Consider the following 22,873-nt stretch of genomic DNA (forward strand, 5'->3'; position numbering starts at 1 on the left):
GGTGTCAGCGGGGCGGGGGGGTCCCTTCTGGAAGCTCCGGGGAGAATCCGCTGCCCACCTTCGCCGGCTCTGAGACGCGGCGTTCCTCGGCTGTGGTCCCGTCCCCGCGACCACCACAGGCCTCCCCACTCTGCTCTGACCCTCCCACCTCCTGCTTCTACTGACGGCGACATCTGCAATGACTTAGGTATCCCTGCGGGATCCCCTTCCCTGTCCCTCCAGGTCCAGGAGCCAGGAGGGGGCTGTAGCTTTGGGGGCCCCTCTCTGCCCACCACCCCGGCCCGCCGTGGGCATCCACAGAGCGTCAGGGGCTCACAGCGGCCTTATGCAGCAGGGGAACCTTCCCGGCCTACAGAAGATGGGACACAGGCCCCAAGAACATTCCTGCCCAAGGCCATCGGGTGAGCCGGCGCCTGACAGAGGAACCTTCCTGGGCTGAGAGCTCCTTGGCCTCCCCTGACCCCAGGAGAGGCCCGCCCTTGGCCCCCTCCCCTGCCACTGCCATTCAGCGTTGCGATGACCCCAGATGGGATGTCCCCCCCTCAGGAGAGCCAGGTCTGGCTGTGACAAGGACCCACAGTCACCCCCACACACGGCGCTGGAGGACATCCAGGCAGGGAACCACCCCCGCCCCGGACCCAACCTCACGTCTGACCCTCCAGCCGGCACCGGGTGGGCGGGGGGGGGGGCTCGGATTAAGTCCCCTGTTCATCGGCCTCTGAGAAGTATAATTAGGGCTTTTGTGGAAAATCAGCTCATTAGGCAAAGCGCAAAGGCTGTAAAAATGATCATTTTACTAAAGGAGCACGCTGGGCTCCCGTCCAGCCAGGAAAGAAACCAGAAGACTCTCTTCGGGGCCACAGGCTTGGCTGGTGGGTTCTCAAGAGAGGAAAGGGTTTGGCCGCACGGAAACCTCTGGTAAGGAAGGTCGTGAAGAAAAGCTCTTACATGAGGAGCTACCTAGTGTCACCAAGGCCGGTGGTTTCCAGAACGCCCCGCTGGCTGGGGAGCTCACCGCGTGTCGGGGGGAAGTGGGACCGCCCCACTGTGCTGCCCTCCCCTGAGTTCACGGCATGGAAGCTCCTGTCCCCGGGGCGGGGGCTTTGAAGGGAAAGGACCCCAGGAGAGCTGTGGACCAGGGCTTAGGTGAAGAAGGGAGAGTGCAGGGGGAGGTGCAGCGGGGCTGCCCCACAGAGGGAGCCCTGCCCTGCCTGGGGCTGCAGACCCCTCCCTCCTTCCCCTAGGGGCCTCCTCCTCCCCACCCCCCTGCACTGAAGGATGACGTCGGCCTGGGACTGTGGAGTCTGGAACCACAGCAGGCCCGCCGTGTCCAGGGCAAAGCTGGGGGTAGGGGAGGCGGTCACTGGCCCCAAGAATGAGCACATACCCGGCTCCCGGGCCAGGCCCCGCTTCGGGGACATGGATACAGAGCAGAGATGATGCTCCGCCCTCCCGGGAAGGAGCAAAGAACGCACTAGCTTCTGTTGCACGAACTTCACCCCTGTCCACACGGACACACGGACGCGCAGACACGCGGACAGATGAGGCTGCGCTGAGCCGGCTGGGAGGTGCACCTGGCAGCAAGCCAGCGGGCACACGGACCGCGGATCGTTTCGGGAGGAAACCCGAACTGCTTGCGGTCTCGGTATCCGGAAGTAACGCACGGCTCCTAATGAACGTTTCCAACCGTCCCTATTACAGACCTCACGAAAGCTTGGCGGGGCCGGGGAGGGGGCAGACAGGGGCCCTGAGGTGCCAGTGATGTCCCCGGGGTAAGCCGCCTGGTGGGTGCGGGACTTGACCCTGGAAACATCCTCCTGCGCATGTTCAGCACACAGTCTAGCGACGGTTTCAGACGGCCTCTCCTGCCTCCGAGGCTAGAAACCGCGAACAGACGTCCCCAGTTCAAAGGAATCTCTAAGTCCTCGGAGAAGGCAACAGACTTCCCGGATGGGGGTTTGGGGGGGCCGGTCCCTCACCCTCGTGCCTGTCCCAGTGACTCTCTGGACCTGGGCAAACAGCCCGCCCAGGGGGCAGCTCGGCTGACCTGCCTGCGCCTAGCACCACAGTCCTGGGACCCCCAACCCCAGGCATGCGGTGTCCCCCACAGACAACACCAGGGGGTGACCCCCTGCCATCATAGAGACCCTCGTGATGTGGCCCGCACCCGGGCGTCACCCCGCCCGCTCCACCCTAGGGCAGGGCTATTTCTGTCCTCCCGACCCTGCTGGTCCATGTGCCCCGGGGACATTGAGGAAGGGCAGGTCCTCCGCTGTGCTCACCCAATCTGGAACGTGGTCCCCATTTAGATGTCTCCCTGACCCCACGCCTGTGGGTCGAACGGGCACTCATCTGCTCCCACCGGGGCTGCCCTGCCCTGTCCCTGCTGCCTATGGCCCGGCCTGGTGTCAGAGCCTGGACGGACCGCAGGGGTCGCGGTATCCTCTGAGGCTGAGCTTGAAGACCAAGGGGCCTGGACATGGGGGCGGGAAGTCCTGCGGAGGGACGCGCAGCCCCCGGACGGGCCGGGCCCACTGCTTGGCCACCACGCCGCGGCCTTCGGGGTGTGGTGCGTGGGGAGGACACTTAGGTAAGCAACGATCTGTGAAACCATTAATTCGCTGACCTAGCTACCAAGATCGAAAGAGATCCTGCAGCCGTCAGTGGACACACGTGCAGGATCTCCCCAGCGGGAACCGGAGGAGCTCCTGCCTCCCTGCCCCTTCCTGCCCGCCCCTTCCTCCCCGCCCCTCCCGGTCCCGGCCAACAGGCAATGCAACACCACATTGAAAATTCATGAGAAGGACACAGGGCAGAGGACCTCGGCTTCGGACACGAACCGCGGGGGCCGGCCCGGGTGGCCCAGGGGTGGCAGGGATGACAAGGGGGCGTCACTTGGCCGCGCAGCGAACTCACCTGATTCCTTTGTTCTGAGCCACATGGTGCAGGGAGAGTCTGGACACGGCAGAGATGACCTGGGGAGACCAGAAAGACGCTCTGTAATTCCACAAGAAACCAGACAGTCATCCCTAAACGGGAAGGCAGGCGTGTGTGTTCACAGCTGTTCCCCAAGCAATTTTACTTCATAAACACACACACTCAGCGGAGCCCCTGCGGGCGGGGGCTGGGCAGCTCTCTGGCCTGTGTCGCGCTAAATGTGCCATTTCCATGCGCTGAGGGCGGCTGGGGTCCCCCCTCCCCCCCCCGCACCAGCCGCTCGCTGGGCCCCGTCCTCACCCACACCAGAGTCGGCCTGGGCAGGGCCGCGGAGAGCCGTAGCACCCACACGCTGACCCAGGGCTCCCCCCACCCCCCTGCTCTGGAAGCCGCCAGATGCTCACAGCAGGTGCTGACCCGGCTCAGAGGCCACTCAGAGGCCCAGAGAAGTGACGTGCCCCAGGCTCCCCAGCAGGGTCGACACAAACAACCAAGCGTGGTTCTCCTTCCTCGTGAGCCCCTCCTCTCCCTGTATGACCACGGACACCGGTGCCCAGCTCCCTCTGAGGGTCAGGCGAAGGCAAACCAAGAGCTCCAGGTGCGTGAGGGGACCCGAGCGGCATCTCTGCAGACGGACGGGCCCGCCCAGCGAAGCTCTGACGTGCTCGGCAATGAGCGGCAGCAACTCCTTCTCCGGCTGCCCCAACCCTCCGCCGTCCTGTCCTGCGACCCAGGGCCCACCTGTCTCCCGGCCTCAAGGGCCCCAAGACAGAGACTCCACGGGTCCTTGCGACAACAGGCAGCAGGCAGGGAAGAGGTTCCTCAGGCGATTACGGGTAAACCGAGGCAGGGAACGGGAGGCCGCAGCCCCACGAAGCCGCTGGTGATTCGCTGCGGGATTTCCGGGGCCCCCGCCGCGCCAGACGCCCCACCCCGAGGAAGGAGGCGCAAGGCTGGACCTGGAGACCTCCCCGAGTCAGGGTGCGCGAGCCCGTCTGTGTGCGTGCAGGGGTGCGTGTGTACAAGTATGTGCAGGGGTGTGTGCACCGCACGCTGCGGCTGGGGCCCGTGTGCGTCCGGGGACCAGGAGCGTGAACGTGGCCCGTGAGGACCACCGCTGAGTCCACAGACACCCGCTGCCGGCGGCCGGCGACCGCAGGACCCCAGCTCACGGGCCTCCGAACCCTCACATGCTACAAGGCCGGGCCAGCCTGGCACGGTCGGGAGACTGGGAAACTGAGGCAAGGTCTCTGGCCCAAAGCTCCCCGCTGAGACGCGTTCCGCAGGCTCCCTTCTAGGCCGCTCTCCCTCTCGCCGCCATTATTTTAGAGGGAGGGGAACACCCAAGCCACAGTGAAGGCCCTTTCTCGGCCGGCGACAGGCCCGCCTCGGCCAAGGCGTCCAGTGCTGTGGTCGGTCCTCCGGTACCTGGTCACACGCTGGGGGCCGGGGCCTGGCAGTCAGGAATCCACGGAACGGTGGGGTCCCTCTGCGGCTTCCCAGACGGGACTCCGGGGGCTCGCGGCGCAGATGGCCCGTCCGGGGCCCCGAGCTCACGTGCGACGCGGGGCCTGCCCCAAGCAGCAAGCAAGCTGGCCCTGCTCCTCCCGACGCGGGGCCTGCCCCAAGCAGCAAGCAAGCTGGCCCTGCTCCTCCTCTTGGCGGTCGCAAGCTCTCCGCGTTTAGGGCGAACGGCCATTCGAGCGCCGTTGCTGGGACACAAGTGAGCATCGTCGGGGCCTGGAGGCTTTGGGCACACACGCCTCGCCCTCCCGCACCCCTGAAGCCGATGGCCTTCACCACCTGCCCGATCGTCCCCGGCCGGCCAGACACAGGCCAGGCTCCTGCCGGCGAAGCCTCCCGGCCACCCCAACCATCGGTCAGCACGGGCACGAGGACGAAGCCTGTTCCTGCCCCGGAACACGGTGCTTCCTACACAGGCGAGACTCAGGCTGAGGGGAGATGCCGCAGAGGAGCGTCCCAAAGCCAGGGCACGGGTCCCGGTGCGTCCACGCACTGCGCTGCGGTCCACACACACGGATGCGCACGGCAGGCTCGGCCCCGCGCGCACTCGGCTCCGGGTTCCCGTCCAGCCAGAGGCAGCTCCTTATGTGGGGTTCCACGCGGCCCTCTCTGTCGGAGGGGACTGTCCCTGGGTGCATCTAGGCCAAGGTCCCTGGCTGGCGTGTGTGCAGGAAGGGGAGTGCTCCGGCCGGACCCCCCCACGGAACCCTGCTACGGTGACCGAAGGCAGGGGCAGCTGGGAGCGGGTGTGGGGGCCCCTGTCGTGGGGTCAGACGTGGGGTGGCAGCAGTCCCACGTGGGAAGACGCTGTAGGGCGCACCTCCCTGCAGGGGAAGCGAGGCCCGTATGGCTCCCACGGCACCCCTGGCCAGGTGGCCCCATCCCAGGACGGAGGGGCCGGGCCACGACCAAACACCTCCCAGCCCACAGCCCCTCCAGCTCTTCTGAAAGCACAAATGTCAGACGATGACATTTTACCAACTTTTATCTGCACTTCCTGCCCGCATCCCAGTTAACGAATGGAATGAAAACGCACGTAGTGTCTTCCCCTCGTCCCCACATACTCCAGGCTCCAGCCTCTGGGCTCAGGGATCCACCAACCCCGTTGCCGGAATGTGCGCACGGGGCAGGGCAGGGGGTGACGGCAGAAAGACGTGTCCACGGAGGGCCAGTCCCACGCGGAAGAGCCACACGCACCCCCAGTGACGGCGCAAGGAGCGGAGGTGACAGCCAGGAGGTGCAGGGTGTGCACGCCGGTGGGCATCTCTGCTCTGTGCCCACCCAGCACGGCCTGCTCTGACCCCGCGCTCTCCACCGGGTCTGCATCAGGGTGCACAGACTCCCCAACACCAGCAGCCGCGCTCGCCGGCGGAGTTTCAGAACGCAGCCCCCCAGGTCCACCCCCCCGGAAGGCTCTGGAGAGGAAGAGAGCGGGCCCGGAATCTGCTCATCTTTAAGGCCCTGCGGGGCCCAGATGTAGAGCCTGGGTCAGAAATGCAACAGCACAGACTCGGTCAAGGTGTTTCGAAGGGCAAGGAGGGTGCCCGGGAGTCCGCCTCGGGCCAGTCTGCAAAGCACGGAGTCGCTGAAGGGGGACGTGTGTGGAACGGACAGACAAGCCGGGGGGGCAGCAGGGATTTCTGGGGAAAGGACACGTGGTCTGGACCCCAGGAAGCTAACGGGGGACCCAGGACAGAGCAGGACCGGTGCAGACCGAGCTGAGCCAAGAGTTCAGATCGGGGCTTCCAAGACCTCTGCCACGGGGGGCCCAGTGCCTCCCCTCACGAGGCTCATGGTGCTGGACCCCGCAGGTCCCCGAGCCAGCGCAGCACTCCATGCTCAGCCTGAAGCTTCAGCTTATCGTCCTGCCCAGGCATGGAGAGGTGGGTGGGCAGCCCACAGGACATGTCCCCGAGGGGCCGCCAGCAAATCCTTCCAGGAAGGGCAGAGCGAACCACCCGCTCTCCCGGCCAGAGGAAGAAGCCGCTGCTGCTCCGGGGGCACGAAGAGACGCTCAGCTTCCGCGCCGGGATGCGCGGCACACTGTAGTCCCAACCCGGCCGCAGCCTGACTGCCCGCCACCAGCGTCCAGGAACAGAGAGGCAAGCGCACCCACACGAGGGCACCTGAGCCGCCAGCTGCACTGATGCTGCAGGAGGGGATCCGCTCACATAAAATACACTCATGATCCCTTAAGTGAAAGAAACAGGTTACGAAACGTGTACAATCTAGAGAGTCTAGTTTTTAAAATTCTATACTGCCGGGGGACCGGGCTCGTTCAGGCGGTGAAGCGTCTGCCTCCAGCTCAGGTCATGATCCCGGGGTCCTGGGATCGAGCCCCACATCTGGGCTCCCTGTTCTATAGAAGAGTCTGCCTCTCCCTCTGCTCCCCCGCCCACCCTCTGGCTCGTGTTCTCTCTCGCTTGCACACACTCTCTCTCTCTCTCAAATAAATTTGTAAAATTTAAGATTATAAACTGCTTAAAAGGGCCAGGCAGAAATGAAGAAAATGTAGGCAGCGACTGGGTGTCTTTGTGCAGTCTGCCTCCTGCTCTCCCTTGTCTTTGTGCAGTCTGCCTCCTGCTCTCCCTTGGCTGTTATATGACAATTTCCTACAATGCAGAGTAGGAACAAATGTTATTTTTGGAAAAAAAAGTCTGCGGGTGGCCATCCCCACTGCCACCCCCCAGGGGCAGACCTTCCCTCCATCCTCCTGTCACTAAAATATGCTATTCAAACCGAAAGGCTCGGATTCCGGGCCCTGTGGTGGAAACTCCACCACACCACGGCCGTCACAAACTGGCCAGAAGACACGGCCCTCGCACCCCACCCAGAGCACACAGCGCCGAGCCCCCATTCAGGCCGCAGCCAGCACGAGGCCAGCCAGGTCCCTCACGCTCGTGGAACCGAGGGGCGCTCAACACAGGACACGGGACCTCCTAGAGACATATCAGCACGTGAAGCTGCATCTTTGACCCTCATGTTCCAAGTACCTGCCCCACGGACGTCACCTGGAAAATGTCAACGTGGCTGGATAGCTGGACGGACGGATGGACGGATGGATGAACGGATGAACAGACAGAAGGAAAGGAGAATGGATAGTGGACGGACGGATGGACGGATGGGAGAGAGGATGGATGGATGGACAGACGGGAGGGGGCTGCATGCATGAAAGATGGATGGGCAGGGGAAGAGAAGGTGGACAGTGGACAGTGGACAGTGGATGGGTGGATGGAGGTGTCGGTGGACGGACGGGTGCACGGGTGCGTGTGTGGGCGAGCAGGTGTGTGTGCGGGTACCTGGATGGGTGGGGGGAGGAACGGATGGGTGCACGGGTGGACGGTGTGAGAGTACGTGGGGGGGTGAGCAGACAGACGGCAGAGGGACACGCAGAATCCGCAGCCAAAGTTCCAAAGAGAACCTGCCTCCGGGAGCACCTGGCGGCTCAGCCTGTTAAGTACCAACCCTCAACTATGGCTCAGGTCAGGATCCCAGGGTCATGAGATGGGGCCCCGTACTCAGCACGGAGTCTGCTTGACAGTCTCTCTCTCCCTCTGCCCCTCTCCCCACCCCCCAAATAAATAAATTTTTAGAAGAGAGAGAGAAAGAACCTCCCAACCCCCACCTCTCAACCGTCAGGACATGAGCCGGCGTTTGGGCGCTGACCGTTGGGTGCTCAGTCGAACACGACGGACGCTGCTCCTGTGCACTACGCCCCCCACCGACTCCCACTGTCAGATGCAGACTGGGTTAGAACGAGGACCTTGTCCCGGTCACCCAGCAATCAGCAGCCAACCGAGGAACTACACCCAGATCTGCACCACCCAGACCTGCGTTTCTACCTCGCGCCCCACCCCCGGGGGCCCACGTCGGGCACAAAACCACACACCCCTTCCAGGCCTGGCTGGACCACAGCTTCCAGCCTCTCCTGCAGCATCTGACGCCCACCCCGTGGATGGGCACGGACGTCAAGTGGGTCACTTGAAACCTCCCGCTCCTGGGTAGCCTCGAAACACCCATGTTAGAGGTAGCGAAGCCACCATCAGCCGGGGCCCCTGAAGGTCTTCCGGGGCAGAGGCCGTACACGCGCACACACACGCGTACACGCACACGCCCACCTAAAGGTTCGCCGTCTCCCAGGTGAGCCAACGCTGCACCACACCTCTCCCCTGCAACTCACAACATGAACCAAGGTTTTGCTTTAAAGCCTTCACTATCCTGACCATGAACGACCGACGCCCGCCAGGAGAGGAGCTCGTTACGTGCAAACAGTATTTCCTCCACGTGAACAATCAGTACCCCCAGGACGAAGGCTTCCCTGGGAGCGCGCCGTGAGAAAGGCGGGTTGGAGGCACCAACAAATGTCTCTGCGAAGAAACAAGGACACACGGGCAGTACGGACGGCTCGCGCGGGAACCACGGTAAAGGGGCCGTGTTCGTCCTAGCCTGCAGCTGGCACGGACCCCGGGAAGGCCCAGGGTCCCCGGTGGAGAGGCACGGGCAGGAATGATCCAGAAGAACAACAAAGAGGGATACAAGCCGGCCTTTAAGAGGGGCTGCTTGGTGCGGGCGATGAGGTTCGCAGTCGCAGGCCGGCCCCGGGCCCCCTCCGACCCCGCCGGCTCGCAGACGCTGTGCGGATCGGGAGGGCTCCCGGCCCACCCCTCTCGCTGCCACTAGCAGTCAATGAGCAGGAGTCGCACGCTCCGGGCTCAGGCCACAGACCCTCCTTATCAGCCACTAGCACACGTCTGGAAACACACACACACGCACTCACGCGTGCGCACGGCTCCGTGGGGCCACATGGCAAGATTATGAACCTCATTTAAACACGTTGCCCGGGAAACCCCCCTATCTGCCTGGGGGATCTACAGCGAACAGGGCTGCACGCGTCGAAGCAAATCATCGTAAACTGCTTTCCGCGGCTCAGCCCCGCACTGCCCTTCTGTCTTCTTCTTTCTTCACGGCGAGGCCAAGGTCAGAAAAGCCTCCGCGCCGGCACCTCCAGAACGAGCGGCCGCCGAGGTGGGATTCATCACGCAGGTGCCCGTCACCGCCCTGTGTTCGAGGCCCGCCCCGGGGAGGCGCCGCGGATCCGAGGCGAGTGGGAAACACGGCACTTGTCAGCCGCCACGCTCTGCGCCAGGCGGTGGCAGCACACGGGCACCTGGCAGGTGGGCCTCCTCTTCGGGGGCTTGGGGGAGGGCAGGACGGCCAAGGATCCAGAAGAAAACCGCCACATGCAGGGGCCGGCAACGCGCGGCAGCTCGGGCGGGGGGTGCGGGGCGCGGAAGGAGGGTTGGCGCGCAAAAGCAATGTCGGAGGAAAGAGAAAAGATTTTTTTTTTTAAGATTTATTTATTTATTTATTTATTTATTCATGTGACAGACAGAGATCACAGGTAGGCAGAGAGGCAGGCAGGGGTGGGGGAAGCAGGCTCCCTGCTGAGCAGAGAGCCCGACGCGGGGCTTGATCCCAGGACCCTGAGATCATGGCTCAACCCACTGAGCCCCCCAGGCACCCCAGTATATATATATATCTTGGAAAGGAGAGCCTGCAGACTCTTGGGCACTGGCCCTTTCCTTTCCTGAACTTGAACCCAGGCTCCCAGGTGATCTGAAATGAAGCCCAATTCTAGCTGCACGTCCTCAGTCTGAGCCCGGGCAGATCAAGACCTCACAAGCACGCGGGGCAGGCCCTCCTGAGGCTCGGGGACCGGCAACCTGCATCCTCACGCCTTGTACTCCGCAGGTGCCGAAGAACGTAATACATACGGACGGACGGATGGAGGGATGGGGGATGGGTCTGAACTGAACTCACCTATCACATGCCCCTTTGTGCCAGGCACGATCCAGGACTCTCCTGGTTAAGTTGCAGTCACGAGTAAACCAGAGAGCCGCAAACCAGGGCAAGATGGCAGGGATGAGGGCAGGCAAGGAGAGACCTGAGTCCACCCCAAGAAACACCTAGACCGGGCCGTCTCAAGAATCCCTCTGGGCGCTACCTACTGTCCCTGATCGGAAACATCAGGTCAAAGGCTCCGTGGTCACTGGGTGGGGAGAGGCATGAACCTCAGCTCTTCCAGGACCAGGAAGGTCTGCAGGAATTCATCAGGGAAACTTAAAATCCTTAGTGGAAGAAACTCAATGACCATCTGGCCCAGATTCTCACTTGATGGGTGGGAAAGCTAAACCCGGCGAGGAAGTTGTCCGTGGTCTACGAGGGCTGCCCGGGGACTCCAGGCAGAGTCTGCCTGGAGACGGAGCTGCCCCCCGGCACTCAGGGCTTTGCTCTCGCGGGCAGACCTCCGTTAACCGCGGCGGCTGTGTATGGAGCCCTCTCCCAGGCTCATTTCATTTCAGTCCCTCAAACCCCCACGAGACACTCCTGCTGTTCCTCCCCTTCTAAGCACGAGAACTGAGGCCTGGGGACTCGCAGCAGACCAGCAGGGACCTGACAGATTCGGCTCATGCCTCCGGCTCTGGGGCCCCAACTCTCTCTGCCCCCACCCTACCCCAGATGGGGCAGCTCTGGACGGAGGTCGGCAGCGGTGGGCAGGGTCAGGTGGGGCCAGCAAGCCCGTGCAACCACAACGGGAGCTCTGGGGAGCTGGCGGGGTGGGCTGGCGGCGGGCCACTCACCGGCTGTGAATGCACACCCCCTCGTGCCCCGGCACGCCCTGCGGCTGCGGGAGAGCAGAGACCCACCTCCCCCCCACCGCCAGACAGGTAAAAGGGGTGAAGGCATGTCATAGAGAAGCCACAAGCAGCAACACGTCTCCCCTTGGATCCTGGCAAAGCCACGGAACAAGAACCCCGTCTGCTGTGCAGTGGCGTGAACCACTGCTCAAGGTACAAGAATCCCCACGGCCCGACCGCCCTGCCCCAGGTCTCAGATGCCAACGGCATTACAGACACCACAGGGCAGAGCAGGAAGGAGCCCTGGTCCCACATGGAAACCTCACCCTGTCTGCAAGGCTCTGGCTCCAAGTTTCCCTTCCCTCTTCCCTGCAGCAGAGACGGCGAACCAAGGGTCAGAAAGCAAGCATCTACAGCCCGCTCCTCGAGAGGGTCCCCTGCCCCGTCAGCCCACGCCAGCCTCTGCCTGTTAGCACCGACCATGTCCCACCCGGGCACACGTGCCCACAATGGCATGGGGTCAGGACCGCCATCCCCACTTCCCAGAGGAAACCAAAGCCCAGACAGGCAGGGGACCTCACGGGTCACGACACAACCAGAGGCAGCCCCAGGACTGAAGCTGGCGTTGGGCTCGGCCCTGTCTAAGCACGGTCTGCATTCCCACGAGGAGGGAAAGCCCTCCCGCCTTACGTTCAAAGAGTTAACAGAAACGAGAAATGGACTCTGGTTTTCCCTCACTGTCCTGAGTGCCTAGAACCAGTCCTGGGGACACCCAGAGCTGGGAAGTGGCATCCTCCATGTGCGATACAAGGGACGCCAAGCCACAGCCCACAAAGGCTGGGATCCGCACGCCCTGGGCACTCGCACTGTTTGCCGCCCACCTGCCAATCCCGATCACGGCCCAGGAGCAGAGCTCGGGGCGCAACACCCACCCGAACCCCCTTGAACGAGCTGACGCTAACGTAAGCCCGAGACCTGACCGCGGGCCTGGCCCTGGGCCCAGAAGGAACCCTCTCACTAACTCACTCAATCCTCCACCACCCAAGGAAGTCTGTGTCCCCGCGCCCCTTGTCAAAGGAGAAAACAGGATCAAAGCAGTCACAGTGGCAGAGATGGTCAAGACCCTGGATGGCCTGATTTGCACTCACGGCTCTTAAAAAGGAAGCACCCAGAAGAACTGCCCGGCCTGCCGCGGGAGCCTCGTCCTGGAACCCCTCCCGTAACGTCTCCGGCCCAGCCTCTTGACTTGGGGCCTCACCCTCGGTCCAGCCCGGCTTACTGACGGGAGACGCGACAGTGGCCGTTACCTGGAGCGCGCCGGTGCCTTTCAGAGCTCCCTCGCTGCCTCCCTGATTAATGGCCACTTTAACGGGCAGCGGAACAAAAACTGTGTGTCTTACACCACGGCTATAATTTCTCAGCGTGCACACTTACCTCTAAAGCGGTGACTTAGTGACCCGGTCATTAAGAGCAAGTACGCGGCGCACGGAGCAAGGAGGCTCTCCCGTCGGCTCGCTCTCGCCAGCCCCTCCCTCTGGGGCCGGAGCGCCCGGGCAGCCCCCCGCAGGTACCTTCTCCCCAGCTGACTGCAAGGGAGGGCTCCTGGGTGTCTGGACATGCCCAGCAGAGCCCCAGGCAGGGGGCACCTCCACTGGCCTCCGGAGGGGGAGCGGGCTCAGGCTCAATCAGGGCCAGGGTCAGCACAGCCGCAGCCCACCACCTGCGTGAGGAACAGGCAGCCACCGCGCGACAGGACAAGCCATAAATCCAAGCATTTTCAGTCGTGAGAGGCCTGTGGGTGAGCGTTTCTGGAAAGATGGGACACGGCTGAGGATCAGAGTCCTCTAGGGCCTGACAGTCGTGGGGCGCCGCCGTCCCCAGCCACGGTGGGGAAGGGGAGGGCAGGGCAGCTCGGTCTGTGTCCTCCACTGTGAGGCCCCACGCGGTGAGGAGACCCCACGAATCCACGCCCCGTGGCCTCACCACCTTGTCGTCATTCCGGCCCCTCCTGGGGCAGCAGAGGCCTTGCTCCTGCCACCGCATCTCCGTGGCTGCCGCAGACAGCGCTCAACCTCTGCTGCGGACTGCACGTCTGCGCCCCCCGACTCCTGTGTTCGAGCCCTCACCCCGGTGCGAGGGAATGAGGAGATGGGTGTTTGGGGGATCAGGACATGGGGTGGGCCCCGAGGGCAAGATCAGTGCCGCTTTGGAAGAGACACAGAACTCTCTCTGCCATGAGTTCTCAGCAAGAAGGCCGCCCCTCCCAAACCAGGGCGAGGGCCTCACAGACCCCAACCCTCCGGGCACCCGGTCGGACGTCCAGGCTCCAGACACGTGAGAAATCACGTCTGCTGTTGCAGTGTCTGGTCCGTGGGACGTTTGTTACGCAGCAGCCGCTGCTGACTGACACAACCTCACAGAGGCAGCCCCTGCCCGCCATCAGCCCTGCTAGGACCCCCGGGAAGCCACACCTCGGGAGATTTCCGCTGCCTGGAGCAGGAGCCCCTGCCTGGGCCAACGCCCCGGAGGTGGGGGCCGGTGGGGGGAGGACCAAAGATGGCAGCCGGCGGCTGGGTGTGGAGCCCTCTCCTTCCTCCCTTCGCACGGTGGGAATTCAGCCTCCGACGCCTGCAGGAGGGAGCAGGGTGGGGGGGTCTCCCCCAACCCAGGAGTCGGCTGCGTGCCCGCCCCATCTCAGGGCAGCCTTCCAGAGGGTGCGGAGCCCAGTCTGACGTCACCAAACCTGGCTCTGCGTCCCGCTGCAGATGACCCCCTGGCCCTGGGCCCTGCCCTATACCGTGGCGTTGAGCGCCCCCAGCAAGGGGTCTCACCCCCCCACCTGTGTGCTCAGTAACGCTGGGTGAGCAGCTAGGTCCCAAGTACTGGGGACCAGAGGCCAGAGGTGGCTCCCAGAGCACTGTGTGCTCAACGCTCTAGGGCAAAGGGTCTGACTGAGCAGGGGCGTCAGGGAAGGCTCCCTGGAGGAGGTGTCCCTCGGCCTACACTGCCAGGCTGTGGGCCCTTCCCCCACCTGGCAGGGCACCAGGGCCGTGGCCGGGGAAGCATAGGGCGGCCTTCTCCAGCTCCAGCAGGAATCTCATCCTTAAAACCATCAAAGGGGAGGGCTGCCAACTGCCACAGCCCAGAGGAGCCCCAGGGGACACGATGATGAGAGGTAACGTGGGGACCTGACGAGCCCCTGGCAGAGGGATCCCCCTCGTCACCAAGCCTGAGAGGGCCAGCAGCCCGACCGGGCCCACGGCCCAGAGTGACCAAGCCCGGCTCTGAACCGGGCCCCCAGCTCGTCCCACCCACGGCGCAGCTGGGAGAATTACTTCCATCAAAGCAGTGCCGGGACCCGGGGCTCCGGGACGCGGTGAGACGGAGGCTTCTGCAGGCCCAGCATGGGCTGCCTGCAGCTGGGCGTGTGCTGGGTCTCCCGGTACCTGCGAGGCCCCTCCCAAGGGGAAGGGAACCTGCCAGCAGGACCCCCCAGCTCAGCGGCTCCGGGAAACAGCCTGGGGGACACGGTTCTCCGCACCAGGCTCTGTGGGTTCCCGCTGCAGCCCGAGTCTCTAGGTGCTCTTGAAATTCTCCTTCAACGGTTTTCCCCGGAGGTGCTGGTGGAGGTGCTGGTGGCGGGTGGAGGGGAGGGACCGCAGGACCCCAGCTGGAAGCAGGAGCAGGAAAAAAAGCAGGAGAGAGACCACAGCCAGGGGAGCCCCGGCCTCCTCACACGGCCGCTCTAGGATGTGCGCATGGGGCAGGGGGCAGATGTGGCCGGACTGGGATTGCATGGGACCCCCTGAGGGGCCCAGATCTCACCCTGCAGGTCACGAGGGAGGCGCAGGGTGGACGCAGCATGGAAGAGGGACGCAGCGTGGAAGAGAGACGCAGGGCAAGGCCGGCCTCGGGCCCCGCCGTGAGCACGCAGTCATCCTGTGCCCCGCACCAGCCCACGAGTCCGGGCTCCCCAAGGGCAAGCGCCCTGTCCACTCTGCCTTCAGAGCCTCCAAGGGCAGCCCTGTCGTGCCTCGCACAAAGGACAGGTCATCTGACCACACTGCTGTGACGGCCAACGAGGTCCGTGCCACGCCTGAGGGTCCCCAAAACTCACACCCAAGACCTCAGGTGGTGGCCTGATTCGGAGAAAGGATCACTGCAGACACAGTGACTTAAGGCAACAGCCACCCAAAAACGAGGGTCCCAAGCCGGGGGGCGTAGTCAGTCAAGCCCCGGACTCTTGACTTAGATCGTGATCTCAGGGTCAAGAGATCGACCCCGAGTGGGCTTCAAGCTCAGCCCCGAGTCTGTTCGTCCCTCTCCCTCAGCAACATGCCCCCCAACTCCCTCTCTTTCTCTCAAATCAAATCTTTAAAAAAAAGAATGTCCCAAAGTGACACTCGGGGACCCTGGGACCCCCACACACAGCAGAGGGCAGTCAGTGACCGAGGCAGGGCTCCCACGGAGGTGACAGTCACGGCCCAGACAGACAGACAGACAGATTGGCTCTGCCCGCGAACACAGGTAAGGTGGCACGGCACATCGCGGCCACCGGAACATCCATTCAGCTTTTCCCGGAGGCCCCGGCACCCCGGGTCCGAGCCGCACCCCCACATCCGGTCCGTGCTGGGCCTGGCCCCACAGTAACTCCCCGTCCCCGGGAACATCTCCCTCGGCAGCAGCCCTGCACCCCCTCCCCTCTGCTCACTGCGGATCCTTCCCCGAGTCGCAGGGCGGGACAGCCCAAGCCCGCTAACGCCCGGACGCTCGCACACGACGCTCTTCCGGCAGACGGACCCTTTGTCGCTGGCTCAGTTCACGCCCCCTCGTATCAGAAACGAGTCCTGGTGACGGTACTGCCACTCGGCGTAGAGCCAACGGCCCGCAGGACCCGGAGATGTCCCGCGGGGAGACGGCGTGCCCCGCCCAGGGGCGCAGCGCAGGCGGAGGCTAACGGCGGGAGCGACGGGAAGGGGGAGAGGGAGCGGCAGCGGCAGCTCGGGGGAGCACAGAGCCGGCTGTGGACCGGCTGCAGGAGCTCAGGCACCTACAAATTCACAGGAACGTACTGGAACAATGCGGCGACACCAGCGACCCGCGCAGCGGATGCCAGCCACCCCCAGACAAGGCGGGGGGGCTGCCAGACAGGAGGCGAGCTGGGCCTCCGTCGGAGCGGTCCACCAGGGCCCGGGCTGCAGCTGGGGAGTGAGCACCCCGTCGCCCGGAGGTATGTAATACACTGGTGCTAGCATCGTACAGGTGATCAGACGAGACGACTTCCCAGGTCGTGCTCCTGTGAAGGTCAAGGGCACCCAAACCCTCACCGGAGGCCCGCGGACCACCGACAGCGGGGTCTAAACGGATTCTGGCGCTTGCTGTGGACGAGGCGAGAGAAAAGTCAAAGCGAACGACATCACCAGTGACCGCCACGTGCACGCACACCACGCACACGCACACGCACACGCGCGGGACAGCACCAGCGGGGAGCTCAGAGAGCACAAGGCCGCATAAGTAGGTTACACACCCCTCCGTGCACCTGCTCTGCGCTCCCTCGGTCGGCAGGGTCCTCCCCGCCCCCTGCCCGGCCCCAGCTTCCTGCAAGGTGCCCCTCGAAGCTCACTCATCAGGTCCCTTCTGCCCCCCGGAGCCCCCGACCGCCCCTGCCGCATCCCCCAACCCCCTCCCCGCACTCCGGACTGACGCGCGCAGCCACCACCCTGTGGGCTGCAGTGGGAACCCGGGCGCTGGACAGATGCGGGCCACGTCTGTCTCGCCCCCAGCTGCTTACCTGGGCGGGGGGCGCGGGGGGGTTACTGACAACTCACCGAGCTGTCCGCGTACGACAAACGGGATGCTTCAAAAGGAGTTTATGTTAGAAAAAGAAAAAAATCCTCTAGCTTCACGTCTAGAGACTCTGCAGACGCTGAATCGTCTTTATGACTTGGATAAACGCAGCTCCGGGCCTCCGACGAACGGACGGCCAGGGAGGGGACGGAACTGCCCACGGGCTGGGCGGCCGGGTCGCTCAGGGCCGCCCGGGGGGCCCGCCAGCAGGGGCGCCTCACCTCCCCGTCCCGGCGCAGCCGGAGGAGCATGAGGGCAACCGCACGCGGCGGGGGGTGGACCGCAGCACGTCCCCACACTTGCAGGGACCCCCTTCTTCCAGAAGGGGCCTCGTCCGCCTCAGGCTCACCGACCGCCCGAGGTGCCCCGGGTGACGGGCAGAGGCTGGGAAGCCACAGCCATTCGCAACGCACCACGGAAATCCCTTCTGAACCCGGGAGCCCGTCCAGCTGGGGGCGGCCCAGCACGGGGAAGGCATGTGGGCCCAGCCGGTCCAGCAGCCGCGGGAGTACCCGCACCGCCTAGCCCCTGCGTCTCCCTGCTTCTCCCCTGCCATTTCAAGGCCTCCCCGTCCGCAGGTGCGGGTCGCTCAGAGCTCTTCGATTCCCCCAAACAAGTCTGGATCGAGGGCACCGGCTGCCAGCGACTCCCGCCAGCCCACCGTGAGCTCCACGGGAGTCCCGCAAAGTCGTGCGGCACGAGGAGCGTGGGAGGACCTCTCCCCGTGCCCGCGGGCGCCGTGCCCGGGTCACTCATCGCAAGGGTGCAGGTCGGATGTGACCCAGGATGGCGTGGCCCTTGAGCGACATGCGACCTTTCCCCGTGTCTCCCCCGTCCCCCACAGCCGTCTGACGGCCGAGAAACGAGCGGCCTTCATGAGCCCTCACCCCGTGATGCTTGGGAGCCCCAAGGTGCCAGCAAGCACGGGCCGCCCGCTGCTCCGATCTCCCGCGGCAGAGGGACCCGGCATGAGGCTCTGATCTGCAGCTTTCCTCCAGCCTCCAATGAGCTGCCCTGAATGTCCAGTCACCTTCCAAAGAGACTCAGTACCTTGGGCAGCTCACTCCCTGTCCGTCCCACCCGCCAGCCAAGGCCGTGCTGAGACGGGCCTCGCACAGACAGCAGATCCACAAGTGCCCGGTCACCCCCCGCAGAGCTGCCCAGCTACCAGGGCCGCGTAGGCCTGGGACCCTGGCCTGCACCCTGCTTTCCCGCGGCCTGGCTTGGAGGCTCCCCTCTTCCAGGCTGGGCTCTCAGAGCCCAGGGGAGGCAGCAGCCCCCCGACCCACGCTTGACCCAGCGGGAGATGCCAGGTCGGCTGGATGAACAGACAAGCTGGCGTTGTGCCAGGATTCCTGTGAGGCCCAGGACCCTCGGCACAGGCTCCCAGGTCAGGAGCCAGCAGAGGGGCCCCATCACCCACGGCCAGCAGCCGGGCTGCCATCCGTCTCCCGTCCCCATGTCCCAGCACCAACCTTGACCAGAAGGGGAATCTCGAGGAAAGCACACAGGCTGGGGCTTCCTGCTAACCAACCCCCCTCCATCCGAGCCTTCCATGGAGAAGGCACTGGCTGGTCCCCCTTAGCGTGGCCAGTTCAGATTCAGACAAGCCCCACAGTGACCTTGCTAGAAAGCAGACGATCCAGGACTCAGACCCTGGTCTGTCTGAGCTCTGGCCAGGGCCCAGCCTGCGCCCGACTGTGGCCGAGAGGCAGCCCCAGACGGGAAGACCCCGTGTCCCCTCTCCCTTCTGTGCCTGCGCCCGGTGTTGGGGTCTGCAAGGGCCGAGGGGCCGGTGGGTACAGACAAGGAAACCAGACACCGTGGGAAGCCAGGAAGAGCCAGCCGGGCTCCTAGGGGAGATGCAGGCACGGTACATCCCCCTTGGAAAAGTTCATCCTCTGTGGGCCACGCACTGGTCTAGATCCCAGTGGATCCATGAGCAGCTCTTGGGCACCCGGAGATGAATTCCCCAAGTTACAGAGCCTGCTTTCATGCAAACAGCCCAGGAAATCTGCTGGCGTCTGGAGCCACCTGCCTTGGGGCAACACAGAGGCGAGGTCAGGTTTCCAAAAGTGCAGAGACCGGTTTAGGGGCTGGCCTGGCCCTGCAGACCCCAAGAGGACAGGATGTCATGTGGAGAATGGGCTCTGGTGGGGACTGGGGGGGGCACAGATGATGGGGACACCAAGGCGGGTGCTGAGGACCCTGGGACCCGTCTCTCTCTTCCCCAGCGCCCGGAGGTGGGGGTGCTCGACCAAGGGGGGTTTCTGGGGCTCGGGCCCACTCAGAAGAGAGCCAGCGGGTAACCTCCAGGCAGGGGCCAAGGACCGCAGACCCAGCACTGAGTCACACCCTCCTCTGGGGTGGGGAGGGAAGAATGGGAGCCGGGTAGGGCCCATCTGCCAGTCCCATTCTTCTGGAAGTGACCTCTCCGCCCCACAGAGCCCTCTGGGATTCCCTTCAGAAGCTAATTGCCTGGGAGCATAAATAACACGGCCCAGGGCCAGCGTGGGGCGGGACAGCGAGGCCCCCACAGGTGCCCTGAATGGGGAACAAAGCAGGCCTCAGCTGCTCAGCGCCCACCCACCCACCGTTCCCAGGAAGGGGTGCCCAGAAGGAAACCAGGATTACAGACATGGGACATCTGGACCCAGGGAACTCCCTGGGTCCTAGAAACACCTACAGCAAGTGCCAAGCAGCAACCCCTGCACCACCAGACCCCACTGCCAGCCCCAAACACACACACGGGCCTCCTGGGCTTCCCGGGAGCCCACATCCCTCTGTGTGACGCCCTCAGCGCCTCCTGCGGGAGGAGCACGGGAGGCGGCCCATCCTCATCCCCCCCACCAAGTTCCCAGGAGACCTGGGGAGGGGAGAGCCCTTCCCCGAAAGATGAGGCCGGAGGTCATCCCAGGTGTGAGGGCGACAGAGCACCCAAGCCGCCCCGGGGGCCCCGCTCCCCACCCAGGCCCCGGACACAGGCCGGAGGGGTAGGCTACCATCTGACCAGCCTCCTGCCGCCTGGCTCTGCCTGGAGCCAAGCCCCGGGACCCTCAGAAGCAGAGAATGAACAACGCCCACTGTGCACCGATTACTCTATTAACGATGATTCAGATAAGGAAAGTCCTGGAAACTCCACCCCAGAGGGAGCCACACCCGGGCTCAGGTCCCGCTGTGCTGCCGGCCAATGGCCCTCTCTGTGCACCTGGGTTTCCCCGGAGACGGAAGGAACACATCCTGGGGTCCCTGTCGGCAGGTCCCGGGGGAGGCCCCGGACGTCCGAGCGGGGTCCTTGCGCCCCCACAACACCCCGGACGTCCGAGCAGCGTCCACGCCAGAGCCCTGCGTCCTTTCTCCGGGAGAGCTGTCGCTTCTGTTTCTGCGGGGAGGGCAGGGACTCAAGCGTGTGTGCCTACAATTAATGTCGCTAACGGCGGCCTCTCCGGATCTGGAAACCAGATGTTAAGTATCTCGACACGGGCTGATGGGACGCGCCCTTCAGAACGCATCAGTTAGCTCATGATGCTAACTGGGGTACGATCCCGGTTTGCTCAGCGCTGACACTTTGAAGGCCGCTGGTCTCCTCGTGGGACCCGAGGCGTGAACGCGGGGGAAGCCCGTCCGTGTCGCAGAAGGTCCCGGTGGTATCTGTGGAGGCTGCCCTCCCTTCCACGGGCGCCCCTGACGCTTGCCAGGGCCCCCCCGCCCCCGCCTGCCGGGAAGAGGCACAGCGCGTCCCTGGCCTTTGCCGCGGAGCCGGTGGGCTGCAAGGAGCAGCAGCTCTCCGTGAGGACGCGTGGCCAGTCACCTTCCGCCGCGCTGAAGGGCGCTCAGGTCGTCACCCAGCACGGTCGTCACCCAGGAGGAGCCAGACCCGGACAGTAGCTAGCGGGGAAAACAGATATCTCGGTGCTGCTGAAACAGCGGGAGAGGGACCTCGGCACAGAACCGGGCTCGACTCCGAATACAGCCCAGGCGGGGAGAGCCCGGCAGCCGGTGCAGGCTGGGGTAGAAGGTCGGTGGGGAAGGAGACCATCGCCAGCATCAGCCGTCCGAGGAGGGGCCGCCAGCACCACGCAGGGGTCGGGCCTGACAGCCACGGTCCCCGGGAGAAATCCTACCTCCAACCTACCCCCATGCGGTCGGGCAGGGGACCGGGACTCTGGGCTCGAGGGGGAGCCGTCACCGCCCATGCTCTGCCCTCAGTTTGGGAAGTGAAGGCCCAAGGAGCCCAGGGCTCAGACCAGAGGCTGGAAAAGCCTGGAGCAGGTGCCCTGGGACCCCCGGAAGGGTCACCTCCCACTGCCGGGCCTCGGTGATTCATCCAGAAAATAAGAAAAACCACAGCCCCCAGCCATCGGCCTCCGTCCGACATCTCGTTTGGAAAAACGCTGGTTTCTTCTTTCTCCTCCGCCCCCATTAGACCTCATCAGGCTCTGCAAACGCGACGGCGCTTACTAACGCTTCCAGAGTTAATATTGATACAAGGCTGGGGACCCTGCGGCCTCCGCCCAAGAACTCGGCCTGCAATATTTAGTATCGCCATGAATAATCCATGACCCGGAGGGGCCGCTCCGGGGACGACCCCGCGAATCATCATCTCTGCCGCGGTGGGGGGAGCGGGCTCCGGCGGAGGCACGGCTGTGCACACACGGAGCTCCGGGCGCAGGCCAAGGTTCTGGGGGATGAAGTGGGGTGTGAGCCAAGGCCGGGAGCCCAGGCCACGGCTCCTTCCATGACGCCAGGCAGGCCCGGGCTCGCAGCTAGCCCCGCACAGCCACACGGGGCGCGCTCTGCCTCGGTCTCCCCATCTGCAGTAAAGGGGCCGCTGGCGCCCGCCTCACCGCATCTCAAGGATTCTGCAAGCAACCAGCCAGCAGGCTGGACACACACTGGTTTCCCAGCCCCCGATCTGCTGTCAGCCCTTCGAGAAAAGCAGAGGGAAAAAACCCAAGAGCAGGCAGTGACAGGAGCCCAACCGTCCCTACCTGTGGTGAGAACACTGGCCATCACTGCCCCCGGGGCCCCTCTCCTTCTTCTGTGGGAGATGAGTTGCAGACAGCCACATGCCTGGGTGAAGACCCCACCTCCTGTCGGCACCGCGGCGAGACGTGGGATGGGTGGGATGGGTGCCGCAGTCTGGACAGCTCGTAAGAAGGCACAGCTCTGAGGCAGGCCCCCGCTCTTTCAGCAAAACCCCGCCTCTCCCTTCTTCCATGATGCGCGGAATGGAATGCAGATGCAACTGCAGAGGCTGAGCAGCCATCCTGCGCCATGAGGTGGGGCCCCACGCAGGGCATGGGGCAGCAGAACAAGGGGTGCCGGGAGCCTGGGTTTCTGTGCTAGCGAGGGACAGCGTCTGGCCTGTTCAGCCACTTTCACAGGGTCTCCTGTTTCGGCGGCCTCACCCTTCCTGCCACTGGCCACTCATCCTCTCCAGCCAGCAAGGACGGGCCATCTTTAATACACAACGTGCAAAAATGCTCAGATCTAATATCCATATGGGTGTTTTCTGGTCTAAAAAGAGTAAGTTCACTTGCAGGATGAGAGACCCCCAGCAGGACCAAAGCCATCCTTCCAAGGGGTATCCCGGGATGGCCAGCCGCCTCCTGGGAGGTGTGGACTCACCCGACCCCCTTCCCAAGGCTTCCCCAGGGGTCACTGTGCCCACGAGCTCAGTCTAGGAGGCCCAGAGAAGCAAACAAGACAACTGGTCCTATCGTCAATGGGGAACATTCCAGACATAGTGTCTATACCGCACACCAGGCCTGGGCCTCTTAGGGACCAGGAACCACAGCAGAAGCAAAACAAAGAGGCAGGGGGAGGCACATGTGGTCGGAAGAAGGGGAGCCATGGTTGGAGTTGGCCTTTCCCCAGACTCGGTGCCCGGGGGCAGCCGCAGGGTAACAAAGGGCGGACAGGCA

The 22,873-nt window shown here is 64.2% G+C and overlaps 1 protein-coding gene across 2 annotated transcripts in view; it reads right to left on the reverse strand.

Moving 5' to 3' along the window:
- Positions 1 to 22,873, reverse strand: part of VAV2 (vav guanine nucleotide exchange factor 2) — a 144,914-nt gene that overhangs the window by 63,274 nt on the left and 58,767 nt on the right. For both annotated transcript variants that reach the window (XM_044264512.1, XM_044264511.1), the window contains exon 3: positions 2,917 to 2,975. In XM_044264512.1, the coding sequence (XP_044120447.1) occupies positions 2,917 to 2,975 (59 nt within the window). The remainder of the gene's footprint in view (positions 1 to 2,916; positions 2,976 to 22,873) is intronic.

The sequence above is a fragment of the Neovison vison genome, chromosome 9 (genome assembly GCF_020171115.1).
Source record: "Neovison vison isolate M4711 chromosome 9, ASM_NN_V1, whole genome shotgun sequence".
Classification (NCBI taxonomy): Eukaryota; Metazoa; Chordata; class Mammalia; order Carnivora; family Mustelidae; genus Neogale; species Neogale vison.